Source organism: Trachemys scripta, chromosome 1 (assembly GCF_013100865.1).
Source record: "Trachemys scripta elegans isolate TJP31775 chromosome 1, CAS_Tse_1.0, whole genome shotgun sequence".
In the NCBI taxonomy this organism is placed as follows: domain Eukaryota; kingdom Metazoa; phylum Chordata; order Testudines; family Emydidae; genus Trachemys; species Trachemys scripta.
In genome coordinates, this window is record NC_048298.1 from 90,405,742 (window position 1) to 90,427,095 (window position 21,354).

At 48.7% G+C, this 21,354-nt stretch overlaps 1 protein-coding gene across 1 annotated transcript in view; it reads right to left on the reverse strand.

The window, feature by feature from the left end:
• The window catches only part of CACNA1I (calcium voltage-gated channel subunit alpha1 I), a 116,542-nt gene that overhangs the window by 12,034 nt on the left and 83,154 nt on the right, over positions 1–21,354 (reverse strand). Inside the window, exons 15-29 of the mRNA XM_034790613.1 lie at positions 20,146–20,565; positions 19,271–19,371; positions 17,747–17,870; positions 16,704–16,772; positions 15,716–15,900; positions 15,057–15,183; positions 13,904–14,029; positions 12,584–12,673; positions 11,300–11,492; positions 9,914–10,065; positions 7,369–7,478; positions 6,830–6,963; positions 5,729–5,799; positions 2,130–2,208; positions 1,087–1,208 (exon numbers count right to left, since the gene is read on the reverse strand). Of these exons, the coding sequence (XP_034646504.1) occupies positions 1,087–1,208; positions 2,130–2,208; positions 5,729–5,799; positions 6,830–6,963; positions 7,369–7,478; positions 9,914–10,065; positions 11,300–11,492; positions 12,584–12,673; positions 13,904–14,029; positions 15,057–15,183; positions 15,716–15,900; positions 16,704–16,772; positions 17,747–17,870; positions 19,271–19,371; positions 20,146–20,565 (2,103 nt within the window). The remainder of the gene's footprint in view (positions 1–1,086; positions 1,209–2,129; positions 2,209–5,728; positions 5,800–6,829; positions 6,964–7,368; positions 7,479–9,913; positions 10,066–11,299; positions 11,493–12,583; positions 12,674–13,903; positions 14,030–15,056; positions 15,184–15,715; positions 15,901–16,703; positions 16,773–17,746; positions 17,871–19,270; positions 19,372–20,145; positions 20,566–21,354) is intronic.

The following is a 21,354-nucleotide window of genomic DNA, read 5'->3' on the forward strand; positions in this document are numbered from 1 at the left end:
TCCTGCAAATGTGAGCAAGAGTCACTGCAACTACGTGCCTAATCCCCTTCATCTCCCAAAGACACTACCCATGTCCAAAGAATTGTTCATTCCCCCCCTTGAATTCCTGTGAGCTATTTAATTTGGAGCAATATGATTTGAACGTAGGGGAGAAAACTTATCTGCCTGAGGTTTCTAAATCACAAGCCATTCCCATTGCAACTCCAGGTGTGTGTCATACCAAATGCGCCCCCGACTCAGCCTGGGAGAAGGGGCTAGGGTGGTGATGGCGATGAATCTCCCTTCTCAGCATGGCCACACTGTTGTCCTGCTCCTTGAGGAGAGAGTTTGCACTTCTCTCCGCCAGCTGCCTGCAAGACTAGATGGGCCAATGGTCTGATCGAGTCTGGCAGGAGGTAGGATACTGGACTAGATGGGCCAGTGGTCTGAACTGGCAAGCCAACATCTACTACTTTTTTTTTTTTTGTATCAGGGTTGGAAGGGACCTCAGGAGGTCATCTAGTCCAACCCCCTGGTCAAAGCAGGACCAATCCCCAGACAGATTTTTGCCCCAGATCCCTAAATGGCCCCCTCAAGGATTGAACTCACAACCCTGGGTTTAGTAAGTCAATGCTCAAAGCACCGAGCTATCTCTCCCCATCATCTAGCTCCTGTGAAAACAGTTCTTGTCAGAAAACAGGGCCTGCAACAGATCCAATCTCCAGGCCCCCAATGAGTGCAGCTGGCCTGTAGTAGATTGCCTAATAGGTTAGACTGTCTCACTGACTGGAAGAGTCAGCAGACTGGCTCTTAAACCCAGCAGCAGCTGCTGCTTTAAGTATTTGTCCCTGGCTGCAACAGCTTCTGTCTTGGACCCAGCCCTGCTCCTACCTAGCCTCACTCCAGGTAACCCAGTTTTGACCCTGGACCCTGATTCCTGATTCCGGCTGTGACCCTTGGCTCTGGCACTGGGCCTCTGACTCCGGTTCTGACGCCCGCTATAACCCCTAGGCATGGCCATCCATGTCCCAGTCACTGACAGTTCCAAGCAGTGCTGATCCCTCCCACTCCAGCGTAGAATTTTGCCTTCTCGGAGGCCCATGTTACCTTCATGATTCCATTCCAGTTGTCGCCAGTGGAGACCTGGAAGAGCGTGAGGAAGGCCATCCCAAAGTTCTCAAAGGTGGCATGGCGGCTCATGCCCTCACAGGGGTTCTCGTCATTGCACACTGCAAAAGAAGGGATTTATAATTGTGCAATGGATACGTTCCTAGCTCCCAGAGTGTGCCAGGGACTCAGAATAAGACCCCCTGTGACCATTCCACTCTGAGTTTATTGGCTTCACATCCAGAAGTCTACACTCAGTGGCTCCAGTCTATAGTCCCATGGACTGGGTCCATGACAGTAATGACCAATGGTTGGACATTGTCTAGCAGTATCAGAATAATCACCCCAACCCCAGGATATCAATCAGCATAACTCATTTCCCAGGGATGTCTTCCAGCATGCTTAATAGTCCAAAACATAGTTCTCCCTTACCCCATGGCTGCCGATCCATGCCTGCAAGCTTGCTGTGCTGGCACCATCCATTAAAATGAAGGGATTTTGAGGGTGTACCTGCTACAGTCAGCAGCATAGCAAGTGCATGTGAGCTAGACGTACTCGGCATAGTAGTAAGAGTGGTAAAATGTTACCCCCACAACACTCAGCAGTAGTCACTTGATCAAGGGTCTAATCCTCTTGGTGTGAAAGAAGATTTTCTGCCCCTCTTCATTTACTTGGCTGAAAGTTTTGCGCATTGATACATGTCAACATGGACCAGAGGAGTCCATGAATTTCTCCTGAGTCTTCCCTGTAGCCATTTGGCTGGCACTGGGACAGACAGGAGCTGATTTGCTGAGGCAGTGCATGGAAAGCAAAGATTTAAGAATGAGAGAAAGCCATCTATCTCTCTCATTTTCAGACAGGTTTTTTTGAAAGACGGAAATTCCTATCACGGCAAATACCCAGAGAGGAGGATAAAGGTCATCAGAATACCCAGCCTTTTCATTAAATCAGAACAGGGCCTGCTGCAATATGGGAAACTGACTTTTTTTTTTTTTTTTGCAATTCTGTGGCTCACCCAAGAGCATGGCATGCTTGAAACTTACCCAGCTTCCCAAAGAGCTCCACTCCTAGAGCAGCGTAGATGAAAAAGAGGAGCATGAAGAGCAGTCCGAGGTTCCCCACCTGAAACCAAACCGAACCGTATCAGCCTAACCCACGCCAAGCCAGGTGAGACTGAATAACACCAGGCCAAGCCAGATAGCATCACTCAAGCAGCAGCAACAGAACACCATCAAATATTTCCACTCCAAAACCTTTAGGAACTTCATGCACGCAACCACTCAGAACCCAGGAAGTCACCAGTCATGCTCACAGCAACCTCATCTCCCCAGGCCTTCTTACCCAAACATCATAACCCTCAAAGCCACTCACAGCCATCACAGCTCCTTTCATTTGTAGCCTATAGCCGGTCATCCAGTTCCTCACAATCCCACCCCTCAGACTTCAAGCCCAGAGAGATGAAGATAATCACATTTAGGCACATATGGTGTCGTGAAGCCTATCACACGTGACAAAGTATGAGTCGAGAGTAAAATTTGACCCTGGAGAGCCCCCCTCCCCAGCTGCCCAGCTCTCCCTCAGTGCTGCTGCCTGGTGCATTGTGGGAGTTAAGGTACTAGTCAAATGTGGGGGCAGAAGAGGGTGAGAGCAGGTCTATCAGCGAGCACCACGGGAGTAGGCATGTGGCAGGGGGCAGAAGGAATGAACCAGGCCCTCCTGACGTGTGTGGTGGGAGGGGAACAAGGGAGAAGAGAGACTGCAGGGACTCAAGTAGGGAACTAGGCCTGTGTGCGTGAGGAGCTTGGAATGGAAGGAGCAGGTAGCCTGTGGGAGAGAGCCCAGTTTCTATGCCCCCAGCTATTGGCACTTGCAGGGCTTCCCATGGGGCTGCTGTCTGGTGCACCACGGGAACTGTGCCAGCAGTAACAGGGGAAAGAATTCCCCTGTTACCCCTCCCCAATATCCCTGCTTGCCTCTCCTATTCCTGGCTCCGTTGTCTGCAGAGGGGAGTGTGAGGAACAGGACAGTGTGTCCAAAAGGCAGACTGGGCAGCAGCAGAAAAGGCTGGGAGTCACTCTGGTCTGGTTACATTTAAAAATTTGAAAAGCAGCCTGTGTGTGAAATGTCATGTCAGCACATGTGTGTGTGTGTGCACTTGTGCGTACACATTGAATGGGGGAGGAGAGGGATTTTTTTTTAAATTACATATTTATTCACTTTTCAGAAGGTTGCAGAGTAACAAAGACAGGCAGGGGATTCAAACAGGACAGCCAGAGAAGCCTTCCATGCCATTAGCAAGTAAAATCATTGGTGACTCTCTGCTCTACAATATAAAGAGAAAGGTCTAGAGGAGAAGAGAGTGCCAGGGAAAGGAGAGATTGTTTTAAAACACTTCTTCTACCAATGTTAATAAATCCTGGAGAAAAATAGTATTATGGATAATTCAATTGTCCCCTGAAGAGTTAGTGTGTAAAATATAGAGACTAAATTAAATCATTTAAATGTGAAACAGAGGGGTTCTAGTATTGCCTTAAGAGCACATTTTAACACAATTTTGACTGTGGAGTCATTTTTGATGCCTCCATAATGTAACTTTATTTTAAATGAAGTCAACCTTTCCCTATTACAGAATCAAGGGCCATCAGATAGGAAGGTCCTGACTAGACTCCTTCAGTGCCGGAAATTCCTACTGGAAATTCCTGGACCCAGTACTCCTTGCAAGGGGGCACCTTCTTTTAATAGTTGTTTGTGTGTGTGCAGGGGCAGATATTAAGAACCCTTGCTTAGCAGTGAGGTTCTTTGGTGAAATAATGTGAAAAACCCAGGATTTATCAAGCATGGAAGAATGGTGACCTTGTGACCAAGGTACTGCCTTGGGATTCAGAAGATCTGGGTTCAATTCTCAGCTCTGCCCCAGAATCCCTAAGTGACCCTAAGCGACTTACTGCAGCTCGGTGGCTCAGTTTCCCCATCTGTAAAATGGAGAAAATACAACTGACGTTGTTTAGTTAGACTGTAAACTCTTTGAGGCAGGGGCTGTCTCTTACTCTGCATATTATACAAAAATGATAAAAAGGTTTAGAAAATCTAACCCATGAGGAAAGGTTAAAAAAACTGGGCATGTTTAGTCTTGAGAAAAGACGACTGAGGGGGGACCTGATAACAGTTGTCAAATATGTTAAGGGCTGTTATAAAGAGGACAGTGACCACTTGTTCTCCATGTCCACTGAAGGACTAGTGATCAGCTTAATCTGCAGCAGGGAGACTTAAGTTAGATATATGGAAAAACTTTCTAACTATCAGGGTAGTTAAGAACTGGAACAGGTTACCAAGGAAGCTTGCAGAATCCGTCATTGGAAGGTTTTAAGAACATGTTGGACAAACACCTGTCAGGGTTTCTCTATGTTTCCTTGGTCCTGCCTCAGCACACGGGACTGGACAGGATGGCCTCTCGAAGTTCCTTCCAGCCCTACATCTCTATGATTCCATTATAGCATCTAGCACAATAGGGCCCTGGTCTAAGTTGGGGCCCCTCACTGCTACTGTGATAAATAAATAATCTCAATAAATAGAGGGAAGTCAGATGAAGCCCAGAATTCAGCGAAGACTGGAAACTGTGTTTCCATCTCGTTCTTGTGCCAGGTGATTTCCTTTAATTCAGATGGACACGGTTTAGTGACACAAATATCAGAATTAAGCTCCTTGTGTAACTGCTCGTGCTGTCCCCAGATTGATTTTCAGCCCAGCCTCATTCACGAACACTGGTGTGTTACCTGATAAATCAGCTGACAAATGCCTGTGCATTTCGATATCAGATAAGATTACTGTCTACTCTGGGCCTGCCAGAGGAATGATCTGATCTATGATCAATAGAGCTACTTGGGGCCATTATTCCTTCCTTAACATGTCTCTCTGGAGGATCCAAAAGAGAAGAGAACGGTCTCTCTGGCTGCTCATCCATCACGGGGGCTTCTCTCAGCGGGCCTGATGCCTGCATGAAGTGGCGCATGAATAACTCATTCCAAAACAGCTGCCACTCACAGCTCGTGAAATCCTTCCGTCTAGCTGCCTTTCAGGAGGCATTTAGCTGCATGCTCCACCACAGGTAGCGTCACTGCTTCTCGTGGGATGAGAGGCTCAAAATCATTTGCGGACCAAGGAGGAGAAGAGGGAAATGGAAAGCAAGCAAGCAGGTGGTGGCAGAGGTGAAACAAGCACAGCATGGAAGAGAACAGTGGAAAGGGAGCACAAGTGGGCAAGAATGAGAGGGTCACAGAATAGGTACTTGAACATCTGCTTTCTCCCTAAAATGGCCACGGTTTGCTCTCCATCCTCATGGCAAATGAGTGTGAGGAAAGTGACAGCAGCAAGGGGGAAGGGGCAGCCAGAAATAAAGCAGGGAAGCAGCTCTCACCCAGGAATGGAGCATTGCTTTATGGGGGGATAAAGTCGTGAGCAGACAAGGCCAGAAAGAAATTAATGTAACCACGTGGTTGACGTTTCGACATGAGCACGACCCTCTGGCACATCATGCAACCTCAGCAGACACTGTCTCTCTGATTCTAGGTGCACTCAGGGAAATGAATGAATGGAAAGACTGGTGCACAAAAGGGGCATCTTTCTAGTAGCTGGTTTCTTTTACCTGCGGCAGAGCTTGCACAACTGTGTCCAGTAACGCCCGCATCCCTGTTGCCATCTTCAGCAGCTTCAGCACTGGTACCAGAACCAAAACAAAAGTGTCACTCGGTGCTGGGACTCAAGGGAGAGAAATCTGCTTCCAGTATGCCAGGACAACTGGAAGGAGCACACCATGTGGGTGTTCTGCCACTCTCCTCCATTGTTAAACTGACCCACCAACCTCTCACTCCTTCTCCAACTGGCCATTTTCCTTCCATGCCCCACCCCCACATCCCCCCACATGGTCCCTTCCATTCTAACTCATTCCTCTGCGTACTAATGACCCCTTCTCTCTCATTCCATGCCCACTCTGGTCCCTTCCATCCTATCCCCATACATCCTGCACACTGGCCCTCCCTTCCCCAATACCACACATCACCAATCTCTCCTACTCCAATTCCATATCCTTCTACACCCGCTTCATTCCCTCCTCCGTCTCCTTTTTGCAAATGCAGCTTGGCAAATATTAGCCCTCATCACTGAAAATCTGTTCTCCCCAGTGCAAATCATAAAGGCCCTTGGTCTTTTCTGTAAAAATTACAGCAACATTTGCATTACAAAAGAAAAGAAGAAAGAATTTGTTTCTCACAAAATCTGCCAATCATTTTGGTCCCTCTCACAAAGTGAAAGCCACTACCGCTTTCCTGGACAAAGGTGCGTCTAAATGTCAAGTTGAGGGCAATCGTGAGAAAGCGTAAGGGATTGTCTACACATGAAAATCAATCAGGAATAAGGTGGTGGATTAACTATTTCTGATTAAACTCCATGTGTGGATGCTCTTATTCTGGAATAAGAGTGCTTTTTTCTGAATAAATGTAATCCAAAATGGATTAAGCTAATTCAGAATAAGGCACTTTTATTCCAGAATAAGAGCGTCCACACATGGAGTTAATCTGGAATAGCTATTCCAGAATAACTGCTCTTGTAATCAAGCCCTGAGTTTCTATGGCCATCAAAGATTAGATATGAGAAGCCAATTGGTGAAATGGCATCACAGGCAGCCCCCAGTGCACTCTGTCCCACCCAGGGGTGTCTGCCCCACGTCTCCCTCCAGTGTCTCTCTCACCCCGGGCAATGCGCAGCACCCTCATGATGCGGATGATAGTGGGGTTGATGGGGAGAGCTGCATTGATTTCAATCTCCTCCAGCGTGATGCCCATGACAGATAGCAGCACAATGGCCAGGTCCAGCTGATTCCACCTTAAAAAAAAAAAAAGAAGAAGGAAGAATGGAGCTTTTCGGTGTGACTGACAGGGGCATGTGAATTCATTACATTTTAAATATAAAGTAAAATAAAATCCTCCAAATCAGTGAATCGGAGGCCTCGCTGTGACTATTAGAGCCTAATACGACTGGATGTCATTTATTCTACTCCCGTCTACTCTGCTTCCTGGACCAATCAGCAGACTCCAACACGAGGAAAGGTTGGATAATTCTTATTAACTGGTTATCGCTCCAGTGTGTTTAAGGTGAAGCTAGTAAGATCTTTGCTACCTGGAACAAGGAAGAAGTTGAGGCCCCCATGCTCTAGGATTCCACTGCAGATACAGATCCCTCCCCAAACTTCACTGCCTCACCGGATGATCTGCGTGCCCTCCTGCTCACCGGTCTTTGAAGAATCGTCGCAGTCCAAACGCCACCAGCTTCAGAACCGCCTCCAGCACAAAGACTGTGGTGAACATGTAGTTGCAGTACTTCAGGGCAGTCTCAAGAGACTGTGGATGGAAAGAGAGGCTGAGAGAGGTGGAGAGTGAGAGGCATTAACTACAGACGTGCTTGTGAAGTCACTGAGTTCCAGCCTGCTTGACTGATCAGGAATGGTGGAGGCAGGAGGGAGCTGCCAAATCCTGGATTGCAACTACTTGAAGGCTGGCACAGACTTACCAAGGGCAGCAGCCATCACACTGCACTCCCATGCCAAGGGGCTCTCAGGATACCTGCTGCTCTGCCCAGTCACGGCTAAGGAGAATGAGCAGGCCTGGGGAAGGGCAGTGGTGTGCAAAGGGTTAACAAAGCATCATCACCCAGCACCTCCGACAGCAGCAGCAGCATCAGGTTCATGGGACATCACCCAGGTGTTACCCTATAAATGGCTTCCATAAATCTACAGGGAATGCATCAGGCAGAGAGAGTGCATCAGAGCAAATAACCTATCGCTATCTGCAGTAAGGGGAAACCACATGTCTCTGGTTGGGGACTAGGCGGGGGTTTAGCAAGCTTCCGCCCTCTACTCTGCTGCCCTGGTTCTCCCGTGTGAGGTCCCTGTTCTCCACCAACAGTGGTACCAACTAGGGAGGGCTGTGGGGGTGAATACCGCCTCCCCAAAAAAAGTTTTTAGACTTACTCAAAGTACCACAGGCCCTGGCCCGCTTTCTTTTAAGCAGTGGCTCCATAATAAATCAGTACAGAGCAGTCGAATGTCGCTCTGGCTGCGTGGTCACAGCATCACTGAAATCTGACCTGGGTGCCCCTTTGTACAGAGAAGGGAGACTCCCCGGCTGAAGGAGACCAGCCGGAGGGGGCGGGGACTGGAATTAGCCCTCCCCCCAAAAAAATATCTGAATTGGTGCCACTGTCACCAGACGGTTTCTATTAATTGTATGTAGCATGTCTACAGCACCTTTTACCTGGAAATCTAAAAGCATTTTGCAAGAACTGATTAGTGAAGCCTTACCATATGCCTGTGAGGAAATGGGTATGCTTATCCCTATTGCACCGATGAAGAAACTGAGGCACGGGGAAGCTAACTGACTTGCCCAAGATGTGATGTGTGGGTGAGAAGGAATAAGGGATGCTAATTTTTGCAGAACAAATAGGGGATATAGGGAACACTGTGAGGAATCCAAGGGGGGCAAGGGGGCAGTTCAGGAATACAGGATAAACAGTAACAAAATTAAACAGCCAACAAGAAAGATAAGCTGGACCTAGAGGAAAAACTTGGCAGTGAATCTGAGAAACCATAGACAAGTCACAGCCCTGGTCACTTCTAATATAACCAGCTCCAGCTATGAAATCAGATTTGTCACCTCAAACCCCTCGGGAGTTTACCAAGGGCTTCCTGGAACTGCATGCTTCTGGACAGACATAGCAGTGAATGTGGTGCTTTCAGAGAGAGAGAGAAAAAGCCCCATTTTCAGCACATATTTCCTCCCTTCTGCACATGTCTGTAACCCTGTCAACAAATATTGAGGATTTCCCAATCTCCCCCACCCCAAATATTGATCTTTCACAACCCTCAAGACCTTCTGTTGCGATCACCCTTCTTCCAGCTGAGAGAAACTAGGTCGGACTTTCTTCAGAGTCTGTCCACACTGCTTCTCTTGTGGAAGGAGGGTGGCTGGGTGAGGGGCTCTCTTCAGCTATCCAAGGACTGGGTGTGCCAGCCCCTGTAGCACTCCTAACTCACTCCACTGAGGGTCGGGGCTGGCTACTTAGAAACTGCCCAAATAAATCTGTTAGTCTTTAAGGTGCCACCAGACTCCTTGTTGTTTTTGTAGATACAGACTAACACGGCTACCCCCTGATACTTAGAAACTGAAATCTGATCCAACTAGCAGTGCAAAGCACTAGCTCCCAGGGGCAGTATGCCACCCTCTGCTGGGGCCTAAGGGAAACTACAAAGAGAAGCCACGAGGCTAAACTTGGGTCATCCACATGACAGTGGAAAGAACTCCCTCTATCACCCTGACAGCTGAGTTAACTCTTGCAGAATTTTGCACGACAGTTTTCACAGGGACCCTCCTCTACCATCTATCATGGTGGATCATGACATCGGCAGCTGTAGTGAAATTATGCAGTCAGTCGCTGGCTAATGTTTTGAGCAGGTGGGATTGCCAGGATAAGGAGTGGGGAGGAGGCATTGCAGACAGGATAGGTTTGAGGAAGATAGAAGTTAGAAAAGGTTACAGAATATATAGAGATTTCCTTTGGGTTGCAATTTGACCCCCCCCACCCGCAAAGTATGCTGGGAGATGCTGCTCTTCGAAATCAATCTCTAATGGCTGCTAAGTTTTACTTATAACCTAGTGACCCCTTATGTGTTTGACTGCTTGGAAGGGAAAGTGTCAAGTCTCTTTTGTTATGGAAAATGAGATGGGGAAAAGAAAGAGAGGGAGGTAGGGGCAGGGTTTGGTCCCTTGAACTCACTCACCACTGGCTGGTTGTAGTGCTCCAGGGACATGGTGACGACGTTGAGGCAGATGATGAAGGTGATGAAGATGTCCAAGTAGTGGCTGGTGCAGACCGAATGGATGAGGAGGCGAACAGAGCAGTAGGTGGCATAATACGGCAAGCGCTGCGCCTCTTCAATGGGAGTGGGGGGGAGAGAGAGAGAGAAAGAGAAGATAGAAGAGAGAGGGAAGAGAAACAAAGGGAATTATGAAGGAAAGTGAGGGAAAGAATAGAAGCAACGGAAAGGCAGGGAGGGAGAGACAGAAACAGGAACGGAGAAGGAAGAAGCAGAGGAAACAGATAGAAAAAGGAGACAAATAAAATAAAGAATGCAGAGAAAGAAAACAGAAATGGTGAGGAAAGAGAGAGTGTAAAAGGAAGGAGGAGGCAGGGGGAGACAAGAGAGGGAAGGTGGGAGCGATAGAAAGAATCTGTTAGTCCTATGTTTGTGGGAATGGCACTAAATCAGCATTTCATGCCTCAACAAATTAAGATCACAAATGATAAAAAGGAGCAAATGGCTCCAGGAGACACCCAGAGGTGGCACCAGGGAGAGGAAAAACTGAAGAAGGGGAAGGAAGAGGGAAGCCCATGGGCTTGGAAGGGAGGAGAGTAATCAGCCAGGATCTCCGGGGTAGGGGTGGGAAGGAGCAGGGGTGATTGCCAGGGTCCAGGGTCAAGTGTGCATCTGTGATGTTTCTCTCATTGGAGCCCAGGAAACAGACACGTGGGGACCATCACTGTGGGGGGGCCCTCTTGGTTCTAAGGAAGCCTTGGAACCCAGTGAGAGAAACTGCCACAGGAATGGAAAGGCCCAGGAACACCACATGGATTTTTTCCTCTTCTTCCCTGCCTCAATTTGCATTACACAGGAAAGGATTAACATGGGGTCCACCCAACAGCACTGGCTGGTGCTGCAGGGCTCTCCAAAGGAGTGTCTAAATCCCTGAGGGCTGGAGTGTGTGTGTCTGGGTGGAGGTTCCCTGTTGATGAGAATACACACACACACACACACACACACACACACACACACACACACCTATGAATGTGTTATTTTCCAGAGGCAAGGTGTTAAGAAAACAGAGGCCTTTCCAAACACCCCTAGTTGCCATCAGGCACCCTGTCACCTCTTCCCTCTGTTGCCGGGATTCTGGCTCGAGGGTAGCTGGCTGGGGGTGTCAGGCCCGGTGGTGCATACAGCAGCCTGGCAGCAGTGTCCCACCAAAAGGAGAGCAGTGCTGAGAGCAGTGACATAGACGCTGTTATAGAGAAACTAATCAGTCAAAAAATAAAAGAAGAAGAGGAGAAGGTTTTTCTCAGAAAATCTTGGCCTACGAACCAACCAAACACTTAGGCTGTGCCTTACTCCTGCGCTTCTTCTCCAGACGCCTGAGGCGCTTCTCCTCCCGCCGGCGTGCCTCCTCTGCCTCCTGGTGCTGCCGGCACTTGTGGAAGTTCTCCACCACCACCCCCACAAACATGTTGAGTACGAAGAAGCTGACAATGAGGAGGAACGAGATGAAGTAAAGGAGCATCCAGGGGTTGTTGTTGGTCACTGGCTGAAAAGAAAAGAAAAGAAAAGAAAAGAAAAGAAAAGAAAAGCTGTGATTAGCTGACTAGGAGTCTGAGGTGGGATTATGAAAATGAAGGAGAGCAGCAGGTTGTGATTGGCTGGATGTGGCAGGATTGTGAAAATGAGGGAGATCAACAGATTGTGACTGTCTGGTTGGGAAAGGATTATGAAAATGAGGGTAGGCGCAACAAATAGACTGAGTGTCTGAAAGTCAAGGACAAGCTTATAATAATAATAATAATAATTAATAATAAAGCACTCAGGATGCTGCACTTACAATTGCAATATAATCACAGCAACAGATCAAATGGACAATTAAAACATCAGAGAATATGACAGACACTAAAGATACCTGAAGAAAAGGTGTGTTGGGCTGAGGGTGAGTAAATTGCACCTCGAAGGTGCAATGGGGGCAACCCTGAAAGGTGAGGGGTGCCTGAAACCAGGTGTCAGTCAGGATCAAGTAGAAAGGAGGGCTTGAGTTTCTAGGTTTCTCACCACTGAGGGTTTTAAAAGACCAACAGCACTTCTACTGCTGAGAACAGAGGGTAAGGGTAGTATCTTCACGGCCATTCAGTCCTCTGTCGCTGCAGCCTTCGCCAGGGGCCTGACCCTGCACTACTCAAGTCAATATGAGTTTTGGACACTGTTGGGACTTAGTTGCAGGGACAGAGAATCCCAGTTTATAAGCAATTAGAGGAACCAACTGTAAATCAGGTGGGTGTAGCATGTCAAGAAAGACATGGGCGACAGCTGCTGTGAAGATATCACAGGATACATAAGGATCCAGCCTGCACAACTTCCCCAGCTGAATAAAGGACAAGAGCTACAATGAATCCCACCAGGCTAATCACTTCCAAACACACTTCCCTGCGTACGCACAACCATGGCCCCAACCCACCAGTAATAACGAAAGTGAAGAGAAGGGGCTTGCAGATGGGAGAGGATCAGAGCAATGCTTTAAAATGCTATTGGGTGGAGAGGAAGTACCAAAAGCTGGCTGATATAACATGCTTCCACCTTCCTGCCTGAAGGAGGTCTAGATGGCATGATCAGTTTGGAAGGAAGTGTCTATACCTGCTGGTCAACAGCCACAGCATCTAGTCCATTATACATAATATTGACCCAACCATCTTTGGAGGCTAGAACGAAGAGGGACATCAGGGCCTGGAACACAACAGAAACACGTCAGGCACGGAGCATCTGTGAGCGGTGGAGTGTGGATGGTTCAGGTTTTAAGTTCTTAGGCACAAAACATAATTAAAACTCAAGGTGTCATCTTCCAAGCACTTGTCATCTGCATAACTACTAACAGATGGGAGAGAGAGGGGAGCTGCCAGCAGACAGGGACCTTTATGCAAGTCTGCTCTGTGGAACCACCAGAGTAAAAAGTTTCCCCTCCCCAGAGACAAGTGAACTCGGCAATTATTGCATCAGGCTGACGAATTAAAACACAGAAAACCCCAGCACGACATGCCTGCTGCTTGTCTGTAAAAATATATCAATGCCAGAGACATGGCGAAATCTACAAGAGCCATGGCAGAACTGGCCAACACAATCAGAAAACACCCACCGGCCACCCCTGCCTTTGAGGAAGCCTCCCTACTTGCATGCATGGGCCTCGGCTCAGAAACCAGAGAGCTTGGCTTGGCCCCTTGCCTTAGAAGGCAGCACTCCGCTGACCGGACTGGTAGGGAGGCTGCAGAGAGGAAGGGAGGATTCTGCTAATCCTGCAGACGTTTCCATGATGGAGCCTAAGAGGACTGCAGACATGCAGATTGCACAGACACCGTTGGCCCAACTCCCCAGCAATGTAAACGGGGTGAAAGTTGCTTATGAAGGGCCTGATTCTCCTTTCACTGTTTTTTAACTGCCCTGATGTCAGCGAGTTAACACTCTGCTCAGAGAATCAGGCCATAAGGGCTCAAAGCTGCAATTGTTTACATGCAACGCCAATGGAAGGTGCACCTGTGCAAGTGAAGGCAGGATTCACCCCTAAGCATGGGTCAGGAACCGGGTGTTACATGTTGAGGGAGCTCAGGGGCTAGCAAAAAGAGGCACTCCTAGGAGAGTGAAAGGAAAAGCAGCCCCCTGCCCCCCATACCCTGGCTTCACGTGAGTTGCTTGAGCTGTTACATCCCCCTTTCTGCCCCTCCAGCATGGAAGCGGCATCCTTACATGAGTTACTCCGCTTTAACCCGGACACCCATGTCTAACCAGCATCCAGCCCCCGACCCCTCGTTCACATGACTGCCGCCTCTGGCCCAGAGTGTGTTCTGGAACACTCCACCCTTCCCCTCGAAATGAGTGAATGTGGCCTTGGCGGGAGAGACCCAAAGGGGCAAAGCACAACCCAGGTTCACCTGAGAGGAGGGGCTTGGAGGGTCCCGCACATACCTGTCCAAGGTTGTCAAAGTTGTACTTTTGGTGTACCCACTTGTAATTGGCGGCCACGCAGTCAGACCTGTTGGTGATGTTACGGATGTCAACCCCGAGGCAGTGGTAGAACTTCCCCTTGAAGAGCTATAAGATGGAAGTGACTTGGTCAGTGAGTTTCATTCAGACTTCCTCAGTGTCAGGGGATAAAGAGCAATAGGAAGCTCCTCAGATTAGGAGTGGGACGCAGAGCCTTTTGCCTCTTTATCACTGATTATAATCTTGCCCTGGGTCAGCAGTGACTGAAAGTCCTCCCAGTCTGACAGCCATGTGGTGGCCTGCTGGGGCTGGATTGGAACCAATGACCTAGAGATGAAATGCCCCATGCCCAATCCCCCAGAGCCATCCGCTCCCTCAGATGGCTGCTAAGTGTACTGAAAGGAAAAAGATCTCTTGTGAGAGCAAACACCCAGAAAAATATCGCCTGCTTCTCCGATACTTTTAAATAAAGGGACACTGATGCGGTTCTTCTGCCCCAGGCTCCTTTTCCATATGGAGGGTACCGGATTGCGCATTTGTACAGGCTCATCAGAACAGTCTGCATACAGACTAAGTATAGCACATTCTCTGAGATGGAAGTAACACCCACTCCAGCACTCCTCTGCAGCACAAGCCTAAAATAAGGAGGATTAACCTCCCCCTGCCTGCCTCCCCCCCCGACACACACCACATTGTGGGTGGATTTAGCGCTTGGAGTGAAGGGGAGAGAAAGAACTGCCTAGAGCCAGGCATCGCGCAGGCCCCTGTGCGGCTGCCCCAACTGACACTGCTCTGTCAGTGCATCACAGTCATGACCTGCAGCACACCCAGCTGCTACTCCACTCCTGGGTCTTCTCTACAACTCTGCTAATGCCGTGATCTGAATATCAGTCTCTACTGTTGAAAGACCTCAGCACTGATCCCACCTGCCACTGCCAAAGGCGTAAGGATCATTATGATGAGAACTACACAAAGGGGGACAGAGTGTGGCAGAGGATCAGGCAGGTGTCCTGAGATGCCTGGCCCTCCCCCCAGACACAACTCCATCTGCTTAACTGTGTCTGCATTACGCTTCCTATCTGGCAGTACAGTGTCGAGCGCTTTGTGGGTGCTTGATAGTCAACAACAACCCTACCTGCACACCCAGGATGCCGAAGATGATAAAGAAGGCACAGCAAATGAGGACAATGTTCCCAATTGGTTTGAGGGATGAGATGAGTGTCTCCACCACCAGCTTCAGGCCTGGGGCACGGCTGATGACCCTGGAAGGGACGGAGCGTGAGGGGGTTACACAGAGAGATGGCAGAGTTCTTTCTTCCCCTGTGTTTTCAGAATCAGACAACAGTGGCATCCCAGATATCATGGTGCAGTTATCATCCAGTGGAGAGCGTGCTCTCCCGTACGCCTGAACGCCATGGGTTTGAGTCCCTCACAGCAGGACTTGGGCGAGTTACCTAATGAGGATACTGCAGTGACTACCTTAGGGGCTGGAGGAGAAGCTGCACAGTTAAGAGAAACATCCCAGTGGAGAGGACACTACACAACGTTCTCGTCCCTAGTAGGATGTTCCTTCAGCCCTTCTCTGATGCACAGCCCAACAGGTCGCTAAGGTGTGTATGTATGTGTATGTGTGGGGGGGGAGGGGTTAGCCCGGGGGTCTTGGCCTATGCCTTGTCTCTCCATAAAGCATATTCTAATACTGGCACTGTGTGGAAGCCATTCCTGGGTGGATAAAGGAAGGGACACAGTGAGAGAGAGGATGGAAGGCTAGGAATTTGCCCATGGGGTTCTCACCTGAGAGGACGTAGGGTGCGCAGCAGTCGGAGGACCCGGAGCACCCCCAAAATTTTAGCTCCTCCAGCAGAGGCCACTGAGACCACAATGTCAATGAGGGACACAAAGACCAAGAAGCCATCTAGGATGTTCCAGCTGCTGCGGAGATAGGCCTGCTCCCCAAAATATAGGCCTAGAGAGACCACCTACAGGAGAGGAGCAGGGAGAGCATGGGGAGTTAAACTCTCCACTATCCAGAGGGGAAGGTACTTAATAACTCAATAGCAACAGGTAAAGAAGCAATGAGGACCCATCTTTCTCCCTTCCATGACACTCATCTCCTTTCTCAGAAAAGACCCACAGTCTGTGAAGTAAAAATGGAGATACGGATGGCACAGAAATCAAATGTTGGAGTGCAAATGTTCTGGAAAAAACAATAAAGACCCACCAAAGCCTTGATAAAGTCCTCTCCCCTCTCAACCAATATCTGCTCCACTCCCTCGAGCACTACCGCGCTGGAGGGAGATGGTGATGTTCAGAGGATATGACAAGGTGCGTGCAGTCAGAAGACAAGGGCTCATTCATGCTCTTCTGGTGACTTTATGTAAATGACTTAATCCAAATTTTTCAAACTCGAGTATGTAAAATTAAGCACCTAAATCCATATGCAGACACTTAAATAAGTGGTTTGCTTTTCAGAGCTGCTGAACACCAGCAGATGCTACCGAAGTCAACGGAATCTGTGAATTCTCATCACCTTTGAAAACCAGGCCCCGTGTTTAGATGTCTAAAAGGTGTTTAATGTCATGCATCCAAATCTGAAAATGAGATTCAAACTCAACGGTTGGACATGCCCCTACCATGACAGCGTTCACAAGGAGTGGGTGGACCTCCTTGGAAGACTGAAAGGATGGATGGACTATAGAGGATGGATGGATGGACGAGTAGAAGGCAGATGTGTTGGGCCCATGGCACATGGGAAAAGGCTGACTGTCTCCAGGTGACTTACCTTTAGTGTCATCTCAGCTACGAAGATTGCCGTGAAAATGTAGTTGGATACGGTGAGAAAGATTCTCTCCTAGAAAGAACAGAAAAAAGCCCCTAAAACACCGAGAGACATTTCCACACTTCTGTGAGTTTACTAAATCCTTTGTTATGAACTTGACAAATTTCACTGTATTGTGAAAGTGGAACTGAGAGCACTGGCTACAGCCAAGGGCACCTGCTGAACAACCTTCATCCCACCTGTCTCAGCTAATGCACCTCAGTCCTGACCTTCAGTGTTCCCAGCTACTCCAATCTTGCAACTCCCACACAGCTCTGCTAATGCACTGCAATCGTGATCTGCAGCATCTGCTGCTAATCCAGCTATGTAGCCTTTCATCACCTTGCAATGCAACACGATGCTGACTTGCAGCCCAGCCCTGTCACCCCACTCTTGGACCTGTCCTGAGCCCAGACTTCACCTAACTGTGGTGTCATTTGGCAATGTGGACTCAGCAAAGACGCTCAAAAAGCCATGTCAGCTGTGACCTCAGTTAAGAATGAATTGAGGAGAACCGAGAATATATTCACCCACTGAAGCACACCAGCCTCTCCCCAACCACGGCACCCAGATCCACATTCAAAGCCAATGCAGAAGCAGCACATTTGAATCCAGGCACGCCATTCCCACTGGGACACTGCTACATAGCCAGGTTACCACCCTCTTTTAGTTTCATGGTCCCTGGCTATTTGACTCCCACTGGCAAGCCATGTCCCAACCATGAGGCCTGGAGGGACCCTTCTGCCTTCTATGACAAAGGAAGCTACTCCTGAGAAAGAAGGATTATACTATTTTAAGGCCTTGAAAAGGAGACAAGCAGGCCTCTTATTGTATACAGAGAAATCACGGAGTGGTGTGTGTGTGTGTTTGGGGGATGGGGGTTACTCTCCAGCGCTGGGGGTTATCCAGAGCCTATGGAATGCCCAGAGAATTAATGAACTTTGTCCACCACACCCGTCCAGGGGTTGTGTTCAGCCAAAAAAGGCTGAGGGTGCAAGTTTGCTCACGGTGCTCCGATGCTCGATCTGTGGTCTCTCCAGGGCAATGGTGATGCAGTTCAGGAAGATGAAGGCCAGAACAACGTAGTCAAAGAGCTTGTGAGCAATGATGGTTTGGCAGAGGATGCGGAACCTGCAAGAGAGTTCCAAAAGGACACATGTGCTTGGGGTGAAATTAAATTTGGTATGGCAGGGGATGGGGAGAGAGGGGAGGGAGTAAGGGTTCTGCCTGAAATGTAACATTCGCTCGTGTAAAATCAGCTGTCCTGTTGTGCACGTTACCAGACTGGAAAGGAGACACGTTTGTTCAGGGAGGAACCGTCTTTTTGTTCGGTGTTTGTACAGCACCTAGCACAACAGGGTCCTGCTCCATGACTGGGCTTACCTCAATGCAAGTAATAGTAATTCTCTAAAGAGCTCCTCTTGAGAAACCACCTGCATTTATAAGGACCTTATCCCCTAAGCTCTGTCTGTCTATCCTAGTTATTTATATGCCCCCCCCCATCACCACAGTACTTTTATTTCTTTCTCTTCACAACAGCTCTGTGAGGTAGGGCAGAGCTGTTATCCCCATTTTACAGATGGGGAGCTGAGGCACAGGGAGGCAAAGTCTCAGAGGAAATCTGTGGTGGAGCAAGGAATTGAACCTCAGTCTCCCAAGCCCCAGAGACATGCCCAAAGCACCGCACCACCCCTCCTCTCTAAGCTCTGCTCCCACAGGGTGATGATGAGTCACAATCTTTAACCCATCCCCCTCTCTCCCAACTTAGAATTTCCTATCATGATATGCCTGTGCTGGGATTACCAGAGTGTTCTAGGCATCACACTCCCTTGTGCTGCCGGCTGATGAGGAATCACTGCCATGAAAATAGATGACTAGTTCTATTGCCACAGGAATTAGCCCTCCAGCTTCTCTAAAAGCTGCCATAACCAATACAATAGGTAGGAGATCAGCACGTGCAGCCAAGATTCATCTTCCAACAGTTATGATGAAACCCTCTTGTCTCCATGAGCTGTTACCCTGTGGTGTAGCAAGCTGATAGCTGGTGATAAACACTGTTTCCTCCTGATGGAAGGAGGAGTTTTTCTAATATTTATTTCATTAAATGCAGCGAATACTAACTTTGCCTAAACAGTGCGACAGGATTGCTAATAAGTCAACTTTGTGGCCTCTAATGCAATGGGGCCCACTCTTGTGCCACCAGAGACATTGCCAATGGCACAGATTAGTTAATAATACATTCTTTATCTTTTTCGGTCAGAGTTAGTATTCTCTGCCTTGCCTTAAGTTACATTGAAGAAAAAGGGAGCATTCCCTCGGAAGGAAAACAACAGTAGCCTTTCAGGATTCCCCTTCTCTACCCCAACCTCAGGGACCAAACAAGAGTTGGGTGGAGAGGCTGTGACTGGAAGCAACAAAATCGTTCCCATCTTGAAAGTTTAAAGCTGCAGACTCAGCATCCAACCCACGTACACGGCTGCTGCAACAGGATTATACTAAACCATTCCTCCACTGACAATATTGGGACGAACCTGTTTTGTGGAGAGAAGAGATAGATGGACCAATCCTCCCGTATCTCACACCAGTCTGGCTTGTAGACATCTATCATCTTCCGGATGCGGAAACACAGGCTCTGCAGGACACAAGGGAATGGGTTGTCACTGGCCACCTCCCCACTTCACTGAGAAGTCCAATCTGTCTTTTTTCTTTAAACCTAAAATACCAGTAACTTGGATACATTACCTCCCCAGATCCTCCTCTCTCTGCCCCAACCCCACATGAGAAAATGAGCTAATGTCATAGTTACAGGGGGAGCGATGAGGCAGGTGGAAAATTAATTGGGGTGGCTATTCCATAAGCCTGTTTTCCTCCCAGAAGGAAGAGTATCAAGATTCACTTCTGACTTCTTAAAACTGAACCTGATGCTAGCCTGTACTCTGCTGTGGAATGCTGACACTGACACTGCCTAGCGCACACTGGATCTTTGTACCAGCACTACCCACGAACCTCAGGGAAAGTGGAGTTAGAGTACTGGGTCCACAGCCTAACCAATGAGCCTAATGGCATCTACTGGCATCTTTCCTCCTAAGTGAAGTCCTAGTGATGTCATTTTATACAGTGAAAACTTCTGCTAAAATCTCCATTGCCTCTGACCCTACAGGAGTGTCACCGTAATCTCTTCAGTTCTGGGCACCGGAGCCTTGGAGGCTGGCTAAGAAGCAGCACTCTGGTCTTCTTCTGCTTGAGGCTCCGAGAGACCTCAGGCTAGCCCATAGGGATTCTACAATCTGCTCTTGCCCTGAGCATGAACGTCTCCCAGGCTGGCATAATTCACGTCCCATCTCTTGTGATTGCTGTCCCCCTTGTAAGCCCTTGGCGCTCCTTTGGTGAAGCCCCCTGTACTCACATAGTCTATCTCCTCCTCGTCCTCTCCACGTTCCTTGCGGTTGTCCATCTTCGGGAAAATCTCCTTAGCGATATTGGGCATTTTGCCATTGCAGTCCTGGTGCTCACTGGTGCCCAGAGCCACACCCACCTTCCGCGCCGCCCTGTGACTGGATGGGACTGATGACGTCAGCTCCACCAGATCACAGGAATCTTTGGTGTCCAGGGAGAGCGTCCGCCGGTGATGAGGGGCCCTTCCCATCCCCTCTCGTTCTCTATCCGCCACCCTGTGCCTTTCCCCAGACAGCAGAGATTCATGCTCGGCAGACGGAGGCTTGTGTTTTAGGCTGTGTCCCCGAGCCAGGCTGTTCCAGCTGGAGCGACGGCTCCCCCAGGCCCCACTGCGGCCCCATGCACCATAGTGAGAACTGCGAGAGCTAGACTGTAAGAGAGGGAGACAGGGATTCAGTGTCTCGGGTCACAGGGAAGATGGGGTCTCAGCAGTTTATATCAAAGACTCACCCCTTGGGGCCCCTAAATCTCCTAATGAAAGATTACAAAGCCCTGCTCTCCCATTCCTCCAGGAGAGGCATTTTGTGAACTCAAAGGTGACCTCTAAATCTGGCATCAAATTAATTATTATTATTATTAATTAATAATTCTTAATTGGTCACTGTCATATTTATTTTATAGCCCCAGCTGTGTGCCAGGCACTTTACAGATAAGCTAAGTTAGAAAGCAAAAGGCCTGTGTAGTCATTTACAGCAGTGGAAAGTGGTACAAAATCAGGCAGGTAGCATTTTGCACTTGCTTTGCACTGGTGCACAAGGAACAGGGTGATGGATAAACCCAGCCCAAAATCTTTGCCTCAAAGAGTTTACAATCTAAATGAGAGGAGAAAGCAAGAGATATGGGTTTGAGGGTCTCAGCCTAGTCCTCCCCATCACCAAATCTCAACACCAATTGTTACCGGCAGCCATCTCTGCTCAGGAGAAACAAAGGGCTGGGATAGCAGGGTATGCCACACATCAGGATTGAGGTGCACCAGTAAAGCTGTGTGTGTTGGTGGTTGAGGCGCCCAAGGACTGAACTAACAGGGGTGCTAGAGGACAGGATCGAAGTGCACTGGCAGAACTGTGAGTGATGGTTGTCTGGATGAACAGATAGGGGTGGCAGGCCTAGGACAGGAAAAGGTGCTGCAGCTCAAGGTTTTGATTTTCACCTGAACTAA